The sequence below is a fragment of the Bison bison genome, unplaced genomic scaffold (assembly GCF_000754665.1).
Source record: "Bison bison bison isolate TAMUID 2011002044 unplaced genomic scaffold, Bison_UMD1.0 scf7180017864338, whole genome shotgun sequence".
Lineage (NCBI taxonomy): Eukaryota > Metazoa > Chordata > Mammalia > Artiodactyla > Bovidae > Bison > Bison bison.
This window is the reverse complement of record NW_011494910.1, coordinates 2,549,539-2,568,620: the sequence shown is the minus strand read 5'-3', so window position 1 is coordinate 2,568,620 and position 19,082 is coordinate 2,549,539. Positions and strand designations below refer to the sequence as shown.

Here is a 19,082-nt window from a genome sequence, read left to right as displayed (position 1 = left end):
AGTTTTCCAGAAATGTAAAGAATCCACACTTTCCTCATCTTTCACCACCACGAGGTGCCTTTCCTCTGTAAGGTTTTGGGCCTGGGCCAGATGACTTGGCTTGTGTGATCTATGACCTCACCCAGGATCACTCAGACCTTCCACAGGAGTCAGCAGAAGGGGAGCCAGGGCCCGGCCCCACGGACGCCACCCCACAGACAGCAGGTCTGAGCCCGGAGATGTGGAGTCAGGTGGTGAACAAAGCCAAGGTCAGCGTTCTCATCCTTCTTCCGGCGCCTCAGCAAAAAGGCACAGAGGAAGCAACGCCAGCAACTTCACGTCTCCTCACCTGGAGGCGACCAGCGTTTCTCCCAGTCACTCCTTTGAACGAGGGGGGACCTCGCCAGGGCCAGTGCTCAGCTGCAAATCCCGGGCTCTGCATTTCTTTAATGGTGCTGTGGAGTTTAGAGCCTTTGTCTGCCTTATCCCCGAAGTGCCATCAGGACAGGGAGAAGGGCAGAGGACAGGCCAAGTCAGTAAGTGGCTTGTGTGCAGGGGGAGGCTATTTCCCAGGATAACTAGAGGCTCAGTACCAAACAGGGCAGGTTGAGGCGTTGTCACAGCAGCCCCCAGCTCCCTCAGTCCCGGGTCATGTGACCTAGGGGCAGTTTCTGCAAAGGCAGCACTTCATTTCCTCATCTTCAGTGTCTGAGGTTAACGAGGTTAAGAGGGATGCTCAGTGCCCGGCACACAATAAATGTCTAGAAAGGTGCATTCACGCCGTCTCCTCTGCCCGGCTCCCTCCTCTCCACCTGCTTTTATCAGCTGTTGCTCACGAGTTAGGTTCTGAGTTCTTGCCATCTATTTTCTGTCCCATCTGGTTGATAATACAGTTTGTATTTGCTCTGACCCTTCAGAGAAAGTAAGGACAGGACGTTTAACATGTAAAGCAGGGCTTCCCTGGTAGTTGAGAGTGGTAAAGAATCCACCTGCCAATGCAGAAGACACAGGTTCGCTCCCTGGCCCAGGAAGATCCCACATGCCATGGAGCACCTAAGCCCGAGTGGCAAACTACTGAGCCTGCGCCCTGGAGCCTGGGGGCTGCAAGTACTGAGCCTGTGCCCAGAGCCCGAGCTCCACGAGGAGAGAGGCCACTACAGGGAGAAGCCCACACACCGCAGCTAGAGAGCAGCCCCCACTCACCACAGCCAGGGAGGGGCCTGCTCACCACAGCCAGGGAGGGGCCCCCCCGCTCACCACAGCCAGGGAGGGGCCCCTGCTCACCACAGCCAGGGAGGGGCCTGCTCACCACAGCCAGGGAGGGGCTCCCACTCACCCCAGCCAGAGAGGGGTCTGCTCACCACAGCCAGGGAGGGGCCCCCCGCTCACCACAGCCAGGGAGGGGCCCCTGCTCACCACAGCCAGAGAGGGGCCTGCTCACCACAGCCAGGGAGGGGCCCCTGCTCACCACAGCCAGAGAGGGGCCTGCTCACCACAGCCAGAGAGGGGCCTGCTCACCACAGCCAGAGAGGGGCCTGCTCACCACAGCCAGAGAGGGGCCCCCGATCACCATAGCCAGAGAGGGGCCCCCACTCACCACAGCCAGAGAGGGGGCCCCCGCTCACCACAGCCAGGGAGGGGCCTGCTCACCACAGCCAGGGAGGGGCCCCTGTTCACCACAGCTAGAGAAAAGCCTGTGCAGCAATGAAGACGCAGTGCAGCCAAAAACAAAGTTTTTTTTTATAAAAAAGCAAATGCAACTAGAGTGAATTCAGATGTGAAACTTTGACCAAGGCCTCCGGCTAGAGAGAGCCTGGAGCCACGCACCCCTGCATCCGGGAGGGACTAAATCTTCCTGGACGCTAATGTGCACTCAGTAACTGCACTGGGCAGCTCTGCTCTCAGAGGGGCTTCCCCTCATTTCCGACCATATCTTCCATGTTGTCGCACAACCCTGCCTCTTATTATACCCTCAGCAGAGGGAGGGGTTTGGTGGGGGGCAATGGTGATGAGCTACCAAGGTCTCCTCTACCTCCTGAGCCCCATGACCCAGAGCCCATGATCTCAGGGACACAGCTGAGGTCCCCAGCTCTCAAACTGAGCTTTGCAGTTATTAGGGGCAGAAAGCAGAAATTTATGAAAAAACCCTAGGGAGCAGAAATCCCTTAAACACGGGCACAGGCCTCCTGTTCTATCTCACACAAAGGAGGCTGGGTTTCCTCCCTCTTGAAAGGTTCAAAAGGATGGGTCGCTCCCTCACTTCTGATGGCACAGAGCTGGTCCACAGGGGTGGGGAGCTGGATGCTCCCAGGAGGGAGAGCAGAGACAGGCAGGACAGCAGCGATTACTCACATTGCAAAGGTTCCCCGTTCACCATCCACTGGACCGTGGGCTTGGGGTTCCCATTGGCTCGACACACCAGTCTCCCATCCTCGCCAGGAGCCAGGATGAGGTTCTTGGGTTCATCCAGCCAGTAGGGAGCAGCTGGAAGACAAGGACAGGCACAGGCAGGGGTGTCAAATGAGACAAGCAGGCTGAGGAAACCACGGGGGCTCCCTCTCGGAAGGCAGGAGCCCCCGAGTGCCGGCCCCACCCCCACGCCTGCCCAGGGCTCGTCCCGATGGGATGGCGGCAGGAGCCCCGAGTGCCGGCCCCACCCCCACGCCTGCCCAGGGCTCGTCCTGATGGGATGGCGGTCCCGACCTCTGGTCGACTTGGCACTACAGATGCGGACTGGTTTATTTCAAGTTCTCAGAACAAGAGTTCTAAACTGGGGCCTCCTGAAGAGCTTTTAAGAAACACGAATGCCAGGGCCCATCGTCAACCTAGTAAGTCAGAATCCCGGGGGGAAGCCCAGGCAGCCAATGAATTGAGAGCTACTCAGAGAAGGCAATGGCACCCTACTCCAGTACTCTTGCCTGGGAAATCCCATGGACGGAGGAGCCTGGTAGGCTATAGTCCATGGGGTCGCTAAGAGTCGGACACGACTGAGCGACTTCCCTTTCACTTTTCACTTTCACGCACTGGAGAAGGAAATGGCACCCCACTCCAGTGTTCTTGCTTGGAGAATCCCAGGGACGGGGGAGCCTGTTGGGCTGCCATCTATGGGGTCGCACAGAGTTGGACACGATTGAAGTGACTTAGCAGCAGCAGCAGCAGGCCCTCCTGATGTGCACCCAAGGGCTCAAGCCAGGGAGGACAGTAAAGTAGCAGGGGCTGGCCCCGCTGGATTTCCACTGCTATTGCTGCAAGACCAGACCACTTAGGAAAGGCGTGCTGCTCATTCTTTTACCGTTGACCTTTGATTAGCAGAAGCTCTTAGCTGGCCACTCCTTCCAGCTGTTTGGAAATTTTGTGAATATGTGGATTATTCTGAGAAGAGGGTCCTTCGGATCAGAGTTCAAAGATCTTGAAACCCCAATAAATGTTAAGTACCCCTATTCTGAGTGTGGTGCTGAAACCAAGGTCACAGGTCAATGAGCATGTGCTAAGAAAGTTCTTGCTCTGTGGTATTTAACCTTATCACCCTGATCATCCACTCAGCCCCGCCATTCAGACTGAGAAGTGATTGGTGGAGCTCCCAGCCTCATGGCTGGGACCCACAAAGACACGTGCTCCATTGCTGACAACAGCTCAGGTATTGGGGAGGGAAGCGATTTCCTAAAAAAATAATTCAGGCCATGATCCCTCCCCATTTTTAAAAAGAACCACGTTCAACTACACAGACAGCATAGGGCTAAGACAACACGCCACGAACAGGAATGAGAAACGAAAGACAGGTTCTGGGTCATCCAAACAGGCCACAGAAGAGAGTGCGCCTGCGGAGAGAGCCCCAGGCGCCCAGGGGAGGAGGGCGACGGTGGGGGATCTCTGCCCCTGACACTCCCCTTCCTCCCTGCCCTTACACACGCACACACGCATCCAGGGGGACGCCACTCCTGCAGGTCGCTATTCCCACTCATCAGCGTGCTGGTGTTTTCCCCACTCATGCAACCACCCCGAGAGGGAGGGGTGGCCGCGGAGGTGAGGGCTGGCAAGGCCGTCGTAGTGAGAATTGCGCACAACGTACCCTTCACTCTCACCGAGATCGTGTGCCGGATACTGCCCATCTTGTTGGAGGCCAGGCAGAAATACTCCCCAGAGTCTTCCTCGGACACGTTGGTGATGCGCAGGGCCTTGTTGAAGTTCTCAAACTTGGCCTTGTCGGATGGCAGGTCCCCACCTTTCTTGTACCATGCAATGTCTGGTGTGGGGCTAAGAGAGACCAAGCAAGAAACAGGGACTTACCACCACATGTGGCTCTGCCACGCCTGTGTGGAGCCCAGGACACCCGGGTATCCTTATGGTGTCCTTGGGCTCAGGAGGATGCGTGTCCTTCGAGGGCTGATCCCTCCTGTGCAAAGGGGATGCTCAGCCACAGGGCGCACAAAGGAGTCAGCTAAGATCACAAGGGGGTCTAACACATACAGGAAGCCTAGCTACCTGCTCTCCTCATTATCTGAGAAAGAAAGGTGGCCGGAATGGGATGACCATGATTGGCAGTGTCCTCATTAGGAGCTATCTGCTTCTCTCTCCCACCCCACCCTCTGCAAAATGTTGCAGCAACAGAGCATGCACAATCCCCCAACCCATCCTCCTGGGGGGGCGGGCAGAAGTCGGGGTGCAAACCGTACGTACACCCCAGAGGCGATGCACTCCAGTAGGAGGTCCATGCCACGCAGCACCATCTGACTGCTCGCAGTGCCCTGGGGATACATGAAGCTGGGTGTTCTCTCTGCAACTCCTCGGGCTGAAACAGGATGGAACAAGCTCTATGAGCTTACTGCCCAGAGGGCTGTCCCAGCTGGGCCGAGCTGTTGGACTAGAGAGAAAGGTCATCGTGCCCTCCTGATGATGCCCTTAGCCGCAGACCCCCACCCCCTGCCGCACCGCTGAAACCACCCCAGGGGCCGGGGCATCATTAAGAGAGGTGTGTTAGGAAGCGCGGGGCTCCTCGGCCCCACCGGCACGTGTGTGTGAGCAGCTCTAAGCTCTGAAAGGCTCTGCCAAAAGGAGCCCAGCGTCCCCCCAGTTCGTAAGCCTCTCCGGCCCTGGAAGGGGCAAGGGTTGCCTGAGCAGGGACAGTCCACTCTCTGCACATCCCGCGCTGGGATCCAGAGGCCAGCACGGTGGCCCCAGGGAGGCCGTCTCAGCTTGGGGCCACAGGACAGACAACCGGCTCTTTGGGACCCCGGAGACAAGGAGCTGGGATGAAGCCACAAAGACTCAGATGAACAGTCAGAGATGCAAGGAGTATTATTAATGGCTTAGCAAAGACAGGGGAGAATTAATGCACAGGGATGACAGGAAATCACTGTGGGGCTAAAATCCAATCTGCTGCTTCACTAATGACTTCCGCACAGCAGGGAGGAGGGTGTTAATTGGATGTGAGAGACTGAGGGAGGGGTGAGAAGCAAGTGCAGCCAAGATGGAGGAGCCGCTCCACCACTCAAGCAGGCTGGAGCAGCCCTGGGGCCTGCAATCAGTGACACACACACAGCTTTCCAAGGACAGGGGCTCACAGAGGCGACACGCTCAGGGTGGCTCTGTCCCTGTGGAGGGGGTCATGCAAGTCTGGGGACACCCCAGCGCAGTGGACCCCACCTTACCTGAGCCTCACCTCTGCCTTAGAGCTCTCTGCACGGTTTTACGGAAATGAATGAGATGGGACGAGGAAGAACAAGGATTCTGTGACCAGGAACCCCAAAGCAAGGGGAAACTGGAGGGGTCACCTTTGCTCAAAAGGTGTGTGACTGTCAACAAGAAGAGTTAAAAATATAAATACAGGCTGGGTCTCCCCACAGGTTTAATGGGTCTCTGACTCAGCTAGAGGGGAGGCGGTGCTGCCAGGGGCTGGGAGCCCTCAGACGTGCCTGGAGTGAGAGCAGGCGTGCTTCCAGGCGGAGCAGGTACTGTTACTGGGTGCCTGGAGTGAGAGCGGGCGTGCTTCCAGGCGGGGCAGGTACTGTTACTGGGTGCCTGGCGTGCAGGTACTGTTACTGGGTGCCTGGAGTGAGAGCAGGCATGCGTCCAGGCGGGGTGGGGTAGGTACTGTTACTGGGTGCTGGTGGAATGAGGACAGAGTGGCAGGGGCCCTGTCTCAGTGCCCCGGCTGGGCTCGGGGGCTAGCTGGGGTCTGGCTGGCGCAGCAGGGCTCCTGTCCTACGGGCACCCAGCTTCTCTCTATCAGCCATCAGAGGAGGGTGTGTCACAGAACTGGCGTGTATTTTATCCTTTTATCAAGGGGAAGGAATGATGAAATGTGCATGGAGGTAATTAGTCTGCTGGCACACTGCAGGGCATGTAGCAAGTGCTTGGTAAATGAGTGTGGAATGAATAAATTCAACAGGAGGAAAGAAGAAAAGAGAAGGCAACAGTTTACCCCGTGTCATCGCTCTATGCAGATGTCCTCACCTGCCCCACCAGCACACACACATACAACACTGGCTACTGAAGGGGTTAATCCATTATGTGGTTAATTGGTTACCATCTGTAACTCTAAGCGCATCCAGCTCTCAGTACCAAAGAAGCCTGATGCCAAGGCAGCAGCTTCCTCCCACCCATCAACCTGGAGTCACCCAAATGGTCAGACAACACAAGGTCAGGGGCACCGGGAGGAGAAGGAGATCTGAAGGCAGGAGGCTCTGGTGCCAGTTTGGTGAATCTGTTGAGAGCTGGGAACTGGGGGGTTCCATGGAAGTTCAGTCAGCATATTCCTTCCACGTGGGACCCAAACCTGCGGCAACCAATGTGTGTCCCTGTGGACGTTTAATTCACACCTTAGCATGCAGCCCTGTAAGCACACACGACCAACAAAGCGAGGATGGGAGAGGGGAAGTGAGCACAGCGGCCCCCTGTGGCTGCCTGGACACACTGCAGCTGGGCCTATAAAAAGGCCACAGCATCCCTCACTTACAGGATGTGGGCTAGCAACCAGAGTCGCCCTAAAGGAGGAGAAGCCACTGCAACCAGGCCAAAGTTTAGAAATACAGGGAGGAGCATCTTAAAGGCAGAGGTCACAGTCAGGGCTGCCACTTGGCCACTCACTGCAGGCCAAGCACCGGGCTCGGCTCCGTCTCTACCACCACCGTCACGTTTGAAAGTCACAGCAAACCTGGGGGTATGCCTCTCATTTTCCAGAGAGGAAACAGAGGCTCAGCAGAGTCAACAGACTTGGCAAAGTCACAAGCCAGTTATGTTTGGCTTCTGGACCACTGGAGCCAAAGCTTGGGTTGCACCATCTATTCTACACTGCCCCTCTCTTTAAAGACTGATACCCTACTTGTTCCTACGACTGACAGTCAGTTTTGGGAAGATCTTTCTTACTCAAACCAAAGAATACCAAAATTCAAGGGCTAAAGAGATAAAGGAGAAAGATATTTTTGTTTTAATGAGCTTCTCTGGTGAAACTATTCCACAATGTTTCCCTCAAATATTGGTTCTTGCCATATCAGCTGAGAGTCCTTCTCTCCTGGATGTCTATTCAATAAAGTTAGGGAGATCCTTCTCTCCCAAACTGGAAAAACAGAAGCTGGGCTGGAAATTAAGAGGCTCCAAAGACATCTCAACTGGATTGTTAAGGCCATGGAAAGCTTAAAGAGGAGTCAGGGTGACACGTGGGATCGTAAAGGGATGAAAAGGCTGGACTCAAAGGGGAGGCTGTGAAGAAATGTCCTCTTACATGAAACGGATTTACAGGAAAGTTTAAGAAGGATAATCCAGCTGGTACCTTTGGGAGCCACTGCTCCCAAGGGAGGGTAGCTCATTTCTTTCCTGGGAGACACAGACCCAGGAAGAGTGCTAGAGACAAAGGTGATCACTCTATGAGCTGTGTGTGTTGGAAGATGACAGGGGGTTTTACAGGATCTGTCTCAGAGGTGGGGATCCAGCCTCTCCAGTGTGATAATGCTTCTCTTATTCTCATAAATCATCAAGGCTGGAGTCAGACCTGATATCTGAACAAACTCAGAATCCAGCTGCTAACGCTCACATCTCTGAAGACTCACAGCTTCCCACATGGGCTCATCTGACCTCGAGGTCATGGGCAGCCATCCTCTGCTGCTCTTGCTGTGGTGCAAGAGTGGGCTCATGGGTTTCCAGGGAATCTGGTCAGCAGGGGCACATCAGGAGATGCCTCTGCCTCAACCACCTTGGCTTTACAGAGACAATGAAAGCTGCCTCAGCACAAACTTGCCTCCTGCAAGAGGACATGGCAAGACTAAGGGAAACCCGAGTTGCCTGCCTCTGTCGAGTGCTGCGTGTTAGCAGAAGAGAGTTCAATGAATCAGACATGTCTGAAAACCTCTGCCACACAGCTTTTAGGGTGGCTGGACCTACCTTTGCTGCTTCCAGTTCTCGGAACTGAGAACTCACGGGGCTGGATTCCTGGCATCTCACCACCTCTCTGGCTCTAGAAATGGCTGACCAAGCAACCCCAGAAGATGAGCAAAACTCTTTGCTAGTAACATTTAATATCTTCTACTGCCAAGAAATCTCTTCCATAAATCTATCCCCAGCCCCTCATGCAGTAGCTGGAGCTTTGTTCTTACTCTGCTCTCAGCATAGCTGAGAATCGGAAAAGCTTTCATTTTTCCAGTCTGCCCTACAATTTCTCCCTCCATAGTACTTTCTTCCTGTGATTGTGCCTGTCTCTCTCCCCTAAGCTTCTCTTCAGTTCCTCCACCTCCCTCTTAATTTCAGAAGCAAAGAACAACCGTGCTTGATCCAGTCAACACTAAACCATCCTCTTTAATACCAACAATGGTAACATTTATTAATCATGAATGTGTTTCACATCTCACTAGGGACATATGCACATTATCCTATTTAATCTTTACAACAATCTTTTGGAGCAGGTAATATACTCATTCTGCAGAAAAGGAGATTAAAGTTCCAACAGACTAAATGACTTGTCCAAGGTCGCTTGATGGCATGTCTTAGAGCCTGAGTTTCATTCCAGGCAGACTGCCTCAGAGGGCACGCTCTGCCTGTGTCCTTGCCAGGATGAATTCTAAGTGGCAAGTTACCATCTCAGACCAGCTTCCACCTGCTACTTAGCGTGTCAGGGGACACCTGGCATACACTCACAGGATACCAAACCACTCTAGGAAAAGTGTGGTTATGGGCTGGCCCTGCTGTTACAAAAGGGGCATATTCAAAGCTAAGCCCAGAGGGGTACTGGGCATTATTCATTACACTGCGCCTCTCGGTCCAGGAACCCAGGGAAGGACTGTATCTTCTCTCCTTCCTTTTCACCTTCTGTTTTCTTCTAGAAGCATCTGAGCTAGCTGTCCTTGGTTCAGCACGTGCCTCACTTTGACCTTTATACCCTTTCTAGCCTGGGTCGTACTTGGTCAGCCCCATCCACCTTGGATTGAGGAGATGAGGCTAATCTTCCTGTGAGCTCCTGTGAGCTTTTAGTTTCCTAGTCTTGGATGATTCTTCTAACTCCTGCTTACTCACAATACTATCCACCACTGGTCACACACTAGTTTATTAAATGGCTAGAATCACTCAAACTTATCACTGATAGAACAACTCTACACGTCTGCCTCGATGGTTTATCTTATATACAGCAAGGAGCTTGGACCAGATGGCCTCTACGAGACTTACTGGCTTCTATAGACTCCAACCTAAAGACTACTTCCATGACAGATTACCCAGAATCTAATTTAGAAAAAGGCACATTTCTCACCAGTGCTCTGAGGCTCTGGACATAATGGTGGTTGGCCCCATTATTTTGAAAGCAATGTCCAGGATCCAACAAAGGTCCCCTGCATTCTCGGGCAGTAAATCTCCTTGGCAGGATCTCAGCATGGCTCTGGCTGCTTGATGCCAAGTTACAGCCTTTGCCTGTCTCCCTGGCTCTCACTCCCCCTTCCTGTCCTCCACTCCAGACACCGATCAGTTGATATTAACACATCAGCGCACAGACACTTCCTATCTTTCTGAGCCAACAGTGACCCCCCTGGGGACCTGCAGCCTTAGCTCTGAGCCATAACTGATGCTGGGAGCAGCTGCGTCTCCAGAGCCAGCAAATGACGATTTCTCTGGCTGCTCAAGGAAAACGAGACATCCTTGAGCCATGCTTGGGGGGTAGCTCAGGTGTGGAAACAGCCAATTACTCTACTAATCAGCTTGAGCAACCAGTTGTGTGATGAGTTAGAAATATGCCTCATGGAAATTGTTCCATGACTTGCAAATGTGTGGTGGAGGGGGTGGGATTGGATCTGAGTGCACTTCCAGAGGAGGGAAGAGAACCAGGTGTAGACCGCAATGGATGGTCCAACTTCATTTATACTTACCTTGAAAGAAAACTCAGAGCAAGACTCTTCTTCCTATTTCCCAGGTGAATTTTAAAGAGATGTAAGACCTGTGAAATGTATGCCCAGTGACTAAGGCTAGAGCACGATGCAATTCACATCTAGACACTTAAACCCGGCTAATCAAAGACTACAAAGTTTTCTGTGCTCTTTAAGCCACTGATGGAAACGAGACTTCCTGTTTCCTCCTGACTGTGGGAAGTCCCTTATTTTCAGATGTTCTCTGTCCACCCACCACTGATTCCTAAGTTTCTACTGAACCTCTGAGAAGCTGTTTTGAAGTCCTACCCTGGTTTGACCAGGTAGGTCAAACTTGTCCAGAACTCACAACTGGAGGCTGGTATCTCTGAGGAGACCACACCATCACATAAGCACCTCCACCTTCCACACTGGCCACCTTCCTCCCAGTTCTGGAGGAGTCACCTTGGTACCCTGACCTGGCCAACTGTAAGGCTTGGCAGCCGGCACGAGTTAATGACATGGTGTCAGTCGAGTTAGGCAAACTGGGGTTAGGACAGGCAAGGTTACTCCCAAGGCTACCACGGCGACTCACCACTGTACATGTCAGGGTGGTTTCTTAAGGACGAGTCATTATAGGGGTGGTCTGCAATAAACAAAAGAGGGTGAGCAAACAGGGGCCACGGAGAGGTCAAGGAGGCAAAAACGGGGGAGAACAACAGAAATGCAAAGCCACAAAACAACCAGGGAGCACCAGTGGTCTTTCGCAAAGGAAACACACAGCATATTCGGAAAGGAAATACGCTTGGTGAAGAACAAGCAACACAAAACAGCTCCCAGAAGGGAAGAAAAGGTTAAATCCTGCAAAAGAAGGCAATAGTAAGTTTCTTTTTTAATAAAGAAATTAGGCATGACCTTTAATTGCTTGGTCATACTATAATTTCAAACAAATGAGATATGAATTAGTGGTATCCTGTAGCAATTTGAACAACTCTTTTCCACCAAAATCCTCTGTTCCCAGGACTCTGGGTCAGGCCAGCTTCTGGGGTCACTAAAGAGAAAGGAATGTTAGTGAGCCCTGGGGCAAGAGCAAAGCCCCACCCGAGCAGAAGCCAACTTGCAAGGGGTGGGAGGTAAATGAGGGGAGAAGATAGAGACGGATCATCAACAGAATGGGACAGGAGGACCCTTGGTAGTGCCCAGCAATCATGTGCTGACCAGCAACAAGAACTCCCCAGATGGGCACTATCCTGGTCTCCAGATTGAGTCTCTTGGCAGAAACGCCTCTTTCTGCGGAGGCGAGGAGTGATTCTGGGAGACGGGGACAGCTAGGCTGAGCTTCGGAGTTTAGGCTCAGAAAGGGAGCCAGGGACAGGAGAGAGTGCGTGAGCTGTGAGTTCTACACTTAGAACAGGGAAAGGCCTGCTAACAAGATAGAGGTTCAAAGCTCTCTGGACTAGCTTAGGATAAAGCCATCCCTTATGGAACAAGAGACCAGAGGGCTCTGATGTTGGGTAATGAAAACCTTTGGGCATTGAATCCTTAGTGAGAAAGACATTTTGGAATGGGGCATATGATCATGCCAACATCCTTAAGGAGCTTTTCATTCTCCTACCAGCGTCTCCTTCCAGCTACCGGTTCAAGTTTTGACAGCACCAACAGAGGGTCGGGATGGGAGCGCCGACTGGAAGCCAAGCAGACGCCCTGAGAAGCCTGGACCCAGCCCAGCAGCCTGAGGGAGGAGAGGCTGCCAGAGCATTTGCATCTTGGAAGACGGATCAAATCCTGTTATAACTCATGGCAGGGAGGCAACAGGAGCACCAGCATTGCTCTGCATCCCAGAGCTGCTTAACGTCCACTAGAAGGGGTTTCGTTATTCAGAACCATCCTTTAAACAGGGATATATTGGTTGTAAAAGACCTTGCCTGTGTGTGGGAAGGTGGCTTGGGTTTATCTGGAGGTAAAGGTGGAACCCGAGACCCTCACTGGCATGAAGAGGCAGGGCAGCGTGGGGCGGGAGGGGCGACAGCTGGGCCTTGGAGGATGGGGGCGCCCCACGCTCCTGTGCCACCAGCTGCAACAGAAGGGCCCATGCTCAGAACTGACCTCACGCTTTGTGGACTCTGAAGCACATCTGAGAAACTCAGGGAGACTTCCTGACGCCTCTAAGAAGGCTACTTAGACAACAGATGTCAAAGGAAGCAGGGTTAGTTCTCCGGCCTGACTCAAGGACAGCCTTGCTCCTTCCCCACGGCTGCCTCCTATCCCCGGGAGGCACCTGGGACCGAAGTGGGACAGGCATCTCTTTGTTATTCCCACTTCACTGTCTTTGACTACTTCCCAAGGCAAGATTTTAAAATGATTTTATATTGCCCAGTGTTCTGTATCAGATCCTTTCTCTCCTTCCTTTAATGCAGATAATAAAAAATTGGCTGTGATGAGATTTATTTCTTCCTCAGTGGGCAGACTGTGAAAGAAACCCCTGGTGAGAACAGTCTTTGAAGCTGTCCCAACTTGTCTGATTTGTCTCCCACTCCCAGACCTGGTTCTGAAGGTACAAGAAAACGCTTGTGTCCTTTCCAGGCAGGAAAGCAGAGAAAGCACAGCTGAGTTATTTTAAGCAACTGAACCCAGTTCTGAGCTGGCACGGATGCCCAGAACTTGCTCCCAGCCAAAGCTGCCCCTGGGAGAACTCCAGGAAGCCGACAGGGTTCTGTCCCCGACGCCCAGCGCATTTCTCAGCAACTGGAGGCGAGAGTTTCAGTGGAGAAGGGGACCCAGAAATGCAGCAGAAACAAATATCCCTTACCTAACTCTGGTAGAGAAAAGGATGTTTCTGGAAAGTCCAACTTCTAAAGCTTGTTGAAATCTTCAACTGCTTAATTCTACAAAGGAAGGCTCTTCCCCACCTCTGTCTCCCTGCCTCTACCCCACGTACCAGTGACAGCTTCTGCCCAGGACTGCAGTGGCCACCTGACTCTGCAGTCCCCACACAGCAGGCAGACTCTGAGCCTGGGTCGGGAGAGAGGGACCCCGGTGAGGCAATGAAGGAGGTCCAGGGAGGTGCTGCCTTGACATCCTGCCCCTCCACCACTGCCCGAGGCTGCCTGCCCTGTCCTGGCTCCAGAGGCTCCTGGGCAGACCAGACTGTCCTCCTCAGCTCAGCCAGCTGGCAGGCAGTCCCTTCTGCACTCAGACAACCCAACTTTCTTCTCAGGGGTCCTCTCTGGGCCTGAATCCAGAATAAAAAACACCAGGGAAGAGGCAGCAAGTGGACTGAAGCTGGGCAACCCTGCTAGGAACAAGCAAGCCTTGTCCCTGGTTGCTGGCCATCCTGTTGGCTATCAGAGTACAGGCAGCTCTGAGCAGGGCGTGGGGAGCCCCAGAGGTCAGAAGGGGAGATTAGGGGAGGAGGAAATGGGGTTCAGAGAGAGACGAGTGGGGAAAAGAGGAAAGGGGAGGCGAAACAGAGGAGAAGGGAAAAAAAGGGAAGAATGTGAAGAGAAAGGAAAAGAGAAAAAACCCACAACAGGAGAAGGCACACAGGAGGGAAGCTGCCTCGGGGGCCCATCTCCACCCGTGGGATGGCTGGAGGGTGGGGCCAGGCTGACCCGCAGCACTGCGGTTCCCATCACGCAGGGGCCAGTGAGGCGAGAAGGGCCCACATGTCCTGAGAGAGGGGCGAGCTCACCCCTGCCTTCCTCTGCCTCCCATGCCCACCCAGGAGACAGCACCAATCACCCATGGGTCTGCTCTGGGAAGCCAGGGCTCAGCCCCTTTCCTTGAACCTGTGGAAACGGCCAGCCCCACATGGGCCCCTCTGCCCCAGCGCCTCCTCTACTGCCTCTGTCCACAGTGCTGAAAGCAACATTCACAACTGCCTGAGACAGATGAACATCTTTGAGAGCTTTTATACCGAAGGTCAGTGACAAAACCACAGTATAAACCAATACAGCCACTTCCAGTGTCCTGAGCAGGCGAGGACTTTGTAGCCAAAGCTCCAGGCTGGCTGGTCTCTGGCAAAAAGTGACTCTCTAGACTGACAGCTTCTCTCTCTCCTGGTGAAGGGTCATCAATGCTAAAATGGGTCAGGAAACGCTGATTCATTCTGGTACCAGCCAAACAATCAGGGAACAAAAGTGAAAACAGATAAAACTAAAAGATAAACCTGCAACTTGCAAACACAGCAATTCCATATGGTTCAGCATATACTCATTAATATTACAGAATCAAACACAATTTATTTTGTGGTATCACTAATTTAGATATTCCATGCTATTATTTTAGAAATAAAGATAACCAAACCATGACGAGAAATAATCAAGCTGACTGCATGAGAGAAATGTTGAATGACCACTTACAGCAGAGCTTCTCAAATTCTGGTGTGTCTCCAGGACACCTGGAGAACTAATGTAGACCAGAGAGGCCCAGGACTCTCGGGCAGGCGAGGGACTGGATGTAGGTGAGGGCGCCAAGCTTGCCAGGTGACTCTGACTCCACCAAAGTTTGAGAAGCACTGATTTGGAGCAGGACCGAATTTAACTCAAGGCTCCAGAATCAAGAGATATGGCTAAAGAGCAGCTAGAGTCACTCAGGCACCATGAGCTGGAAGAATTTCTAGGTCAGCCGTGGGGACAAAGCACTTCCCAGATCCCAGTGCCCAGGGCTGTCTGGGCTCGGTGGGCTGCTGTTCCCAGCCCCTGGCCCCCAGCCCCGGGCAGGGGCCCGCACACTTACTGGTCAGAACTTTGAGGGTGAATGGGTTCTTCTGCTGGATGGTGTGGGTGAAGTGGAAGCGGGCATTGCAGCTGTAGTCTGTCTGCATGTCCTGCAGCATCACATTAGAGAAATACAGGTCCCCATTATGGCCCTGGGAGACACGTTTGTCTTGGGTGATGGGCTCCATGGCTATAAGGAAGCAGGGGTACAGGGGGAGGTTAGCAGTAATGATAACAGCAATAAAAATCATCATAGTTCTGGTGATTGAACACCTACTGAGGGCCAGGCTGGGGCCAGGAGCTCCACAGTATTTGATGGAATACTGTCAACCCTGAGGCAGGGATTTTTCCCATTTTAGAGCTAAGAAAGCTGAGGATTTAACAAGATCCGGGTTGCAAAAGCAGTGAAGGGGAGTGGGATTTCCATTCAGACCTGTCTGTCCACCGTGTTCACGCTCTGCGACCACACCTTTCTGTTTCCTATTCACGCCACAAAAGATCTGACTGGCTCCGAGGCCAGAGGGAGGAAACACAGTCCTTCAGATGGCCCCCAAACCAGGATGCATGTTCACCTGTTTTATTTTTTAAACCTCCACTCATCCCCAAGAAAGAAAAAAGCACCACCAACTGTCAGATATACACCAATCAAGGATGTATATCATCAACTTTAGGACACTTTCCAATTTTAGAGATGTTAAAATATGAAAATGTGTGCTTTTTTTAAGATTAATAACATCATAGGAGTGGCTGACAATGCTGACCACACTGTCTACATTTTTTTTTCAAGCACTGTATCTGTAAACGCAAATGACCAGGTTTCTAGGCTGTTAGGTTTGTAAAAATATAAGGCTGACAACTTACTCACAGGTATCTCCTTCTTATCCCTGACGATTGCTTCTCAAGTCACCATTGCTTTTTCTTTCTCTTGAAAAGTAGTTCTATTTAATTAATTAATTTTATCATGTTGTGACAAGGGGATAAGCTGAGAGGAGGAGTACCCAGTCCATCCTGGGATTTAAGCTGAGGCTTGAAGGTCCCGTGACATTTACCAGGCAGAAGAGGAAGGAGCTAAGAGGTTTCTAAGCAGCAGGAACAGTGTGTGCTAAAGGTAAGAACCCACAGCCTGAACCGGGGATCGGGGGTGGGGAGGGCATATGAATGAAAGGATCATTTTTAGAAAGACCAGGGAGACCAGGTATGGATGACTATTGTAACCCAAGGAAAAGCTGATGGTGGCTCCCGCTAGGGAGGTGGCAGAGAGAATGGAGAGCAGGGTCATGGGATGTGCTCAGGAAGCAGCGTGAACACCATCCGGCGTGGTGTGGGGTTGAGAGGGGCTCACAGACCAACCCGGCGGCCTGCGGCCAGCTGCCCTCCCCACACATCCGCACTGTGATGAGACAAGGGGGGGACAACGACTGAGCACAAAGCCATCCATTCAGGACGGGAGGGAGGGAGGAAGCCAGGGAGAAGCTCAGAGAGATGGCAGCCTTCTATCCATCTTCATAACGCCCCCTCCCTTTATCCCAACTGAAAACACAGGAAGAAACAGGGGACAGTTCAGAGAGCCTCTGTCCAAAACAGAGTCAGGACAAGCTCTGAATGAGGTACTCTGTCCTCCCTGCTCCAAACACCCTGTCTCCCCATCACTCCTTTATCTAAAGTTTCATTCCCTAATCCCTCTTCTGTCTGACGAGAAGACTGAATCAGAGCAGATCCAGACGAACCAAAGATTGAAGGAGGCTTGGTTTCAACCTGCCTTCGACTGGCCAATTGGCAGTTCGTCCTCTGACCCATTTCTTTTTCTCTTGCTCTTATTCATCACCACAACTATTACTGAACACTTACTATATGTCTGGCCCTGTTATAAGCACTTTGGACATATCATCCTTTGAATCCTTAAAATAATTCTATTACATAAATACATTTATCAGTCCTAGTTTTTTAAAAGGGGAAACCGTGGCCCAGAGATGTTAAACAAGTTGCTTGAGATCACACAGCTAATAGCAGGCAGGCTCAACAGTGAGCCCCAGCAACCTCTCTCTGCAAAGCCCATGTCCTCAGTTGCATGGCCACCTTATATCTGTTCTCAAGAGTCAAGGTCGTCTAGCCTTGGGAAGACCCCTTCCCATTCAACACTCTCCAAAAATTAAAACAGAAATAAAACACCAGGCCCTCGAGACTTACAGCTGCTCATCCAGAAGATGACCGGGGACGGAAGCCCAGGTGGGGGGTTGCACTGGAGCGTCAAGGGGGCACCTTCTTGAACCACGACAGGGTCGAGGTTTTCCTTGGGCCACAGGGGGGATTCTGGGGAGAAACAAAGGAGGATTCGATGAGGGTGACAGCTGGGCTGGGCAAGGAGCTGGGTTAGAAGGTGGCAGCTAAGAGGGCAAAGAGAAGAGGAAACGGGAGAACAAAGAAGGCCCTCGAGAGGGACAGGGTCTGTGTGTCTCAGCAAGGGGTGGCCTGGAGAGGCAGGGGAGGCCTTTCGTCAGACTGAATGAATACACATCTTCCAAGGCTCTACTCCTTCCCTGCCCCTTGCCCCGGACGGGTCAGTGAGGTTATTCCACAGCGGTTTGGAAACTTCCTTTCCAAGGAAATTTTTTGAGTTGACGGAGGCGCACCCCTGCTCAGAGGCCGGGCATGCAGACGCCCCAGGTAGCTGCAGGCCAAGGGCGGGTGGCCCTTCTGAAATGACCCTCTACGCCCTGCCCTCCACAGACCCAGCAGCGGGGCATCCTGGGCCAGGCCCACGCACTCACTGGACACCTGCAGGCGAATCCGATTGGACAGGGCCGTGCCAAATTTGTTGCGGGCAAAGCATTGGTATTCCCCCTCGTACTCCTCTGGCCGCCCGCCACTGCGGAAGTCGATCACCAGCGTCCCGGACCGCCTCCTCATCGACACCCGGGGGTCCTTGGCGATGTTAAAGAACTTGCTGTTGCGCGTCCAGTGGAAGCTGTGGACAATGCGGGGTGGGGGTCAGGGTCAGGGGCAACCAAGAGTAGAGGGTGGGCTCCAGGCTCCCAGCTCTAGGCCAGAATCTCAGGGCCCTAGAGTGGGACTCGGGCCATAACCATTCCTCCAGACCAGTGGGTCCCATCCCTGGCTGAGCAGCAGGACCTGCTCGGACCCCTGATGAAATGCCGGGTCCTGGGTCCCACCCAGGCGAGTCTCTGAGGAGGCCCCTGACAGAAGTCGTGCCACCAACCGCGGCTGGGAGTCACGACTGCAAGTGAGAGACACCACGCGGCCGAGGGGGACTGAGCTCTTTGAAAGAGCAGGTAGCGATTCTGGTTTTTTAAAATCCAGAATGAGCAGCTACTCCCACCCCTAACCATTCCCAACCCAAATCCAAATTCCTATTCCACCGGTCCCAACACATCAGGGAATGGGCCCTTCTCCACCTGTGTCAGTATTCGATAACTGACTCTAAGGTCAACATGAAATGGCCCCAGGTTATCTGTGCACCGCTCAGAGGATGTAGATTATAAAATGGCTGTGCATTACAACCCCGGAGGAGCAGTTTTAAAATACAAAGTAGCCTTAATAAAACTGGGCCCTACGTGAAGAGACTAGAACATCCTCTGTTTCTCTGGGGGCAGACGCGTGTCTGCCCGGGACATAGCCTAAAAGAAGCACGGACGACGGCAGCTTCTCAGAATCTCAGGCACTGCCTGGCAAAGGCCTGTGGGAGAAAGACCAACCCTGAGAAGCGAGGTCAAGATACCCTGCCAGAGACTCCTGCTTCTTCACGGGCAAACGAGGCCCTGCTTGCTTCTGGGCCAGCTGCCTCGGGCACACCTGTGGAGGGAGGCAGAAGCAGGGTGCCCACCCCGAGGCCCTGCTTGCTTCTGGGCTTGCTGCTCTGGGCCAGCCGCCTCGGGCACACCCATGGAGGGAGGCACAAGCAGGGTGCCCACCCCGAGGCCCTGCCCGCCTCACGGCTCCTGCGACAGACACACACTGCACGAGGGCCTGTCAGGTCTGGGTACAAGGCCACCATGAGGCTGCCGGAGCTCCAGCCTGCGGCTGCTGCTTCGAAAAGGGTGGGCATTCC

At 53.0% G+C, this 19,082-nt stretch overlaps 1 protein-coding gene across 1 annotated transcript in view; it reads right to left on the bottom strand.

Annotated features, from left to right (window-relative positions):
* NFASC (neurofascin) overlaps nt 1–19,082 on the bottom strand; it is a 196,394-nt gene that overhangs the window by 46,394 nt on the left and 130,918 nt on the right. The window contains exons 6-11 of the mRNA XM_010854162.1: nt 17,785–17,981; nt 17,204–17,326; nt 15,036–15,206; nt 4,657–4,768; nt 4,049–4,233; nt 2,332–2,463 (exon numbers count right to left, since the gene is read on the bottom strand). Coding sequence (XP_010852464.1) covers nt 2,332–2,463; nt 4,049–4,233; nt 4,657–4,768; nt 15,036–15,206; nt 17,204–17,326; nt 17,785–17,981 — 920 coding nt within the window. The remainder of the gene's footprint in view (nt 1–2,331; nt 2,464–4,048; nt 4,234–4,656; nt 4,769–15,035; nt 15,207–17,203; nt 17,327–17,784; nt 17,982–19,082) is intronic.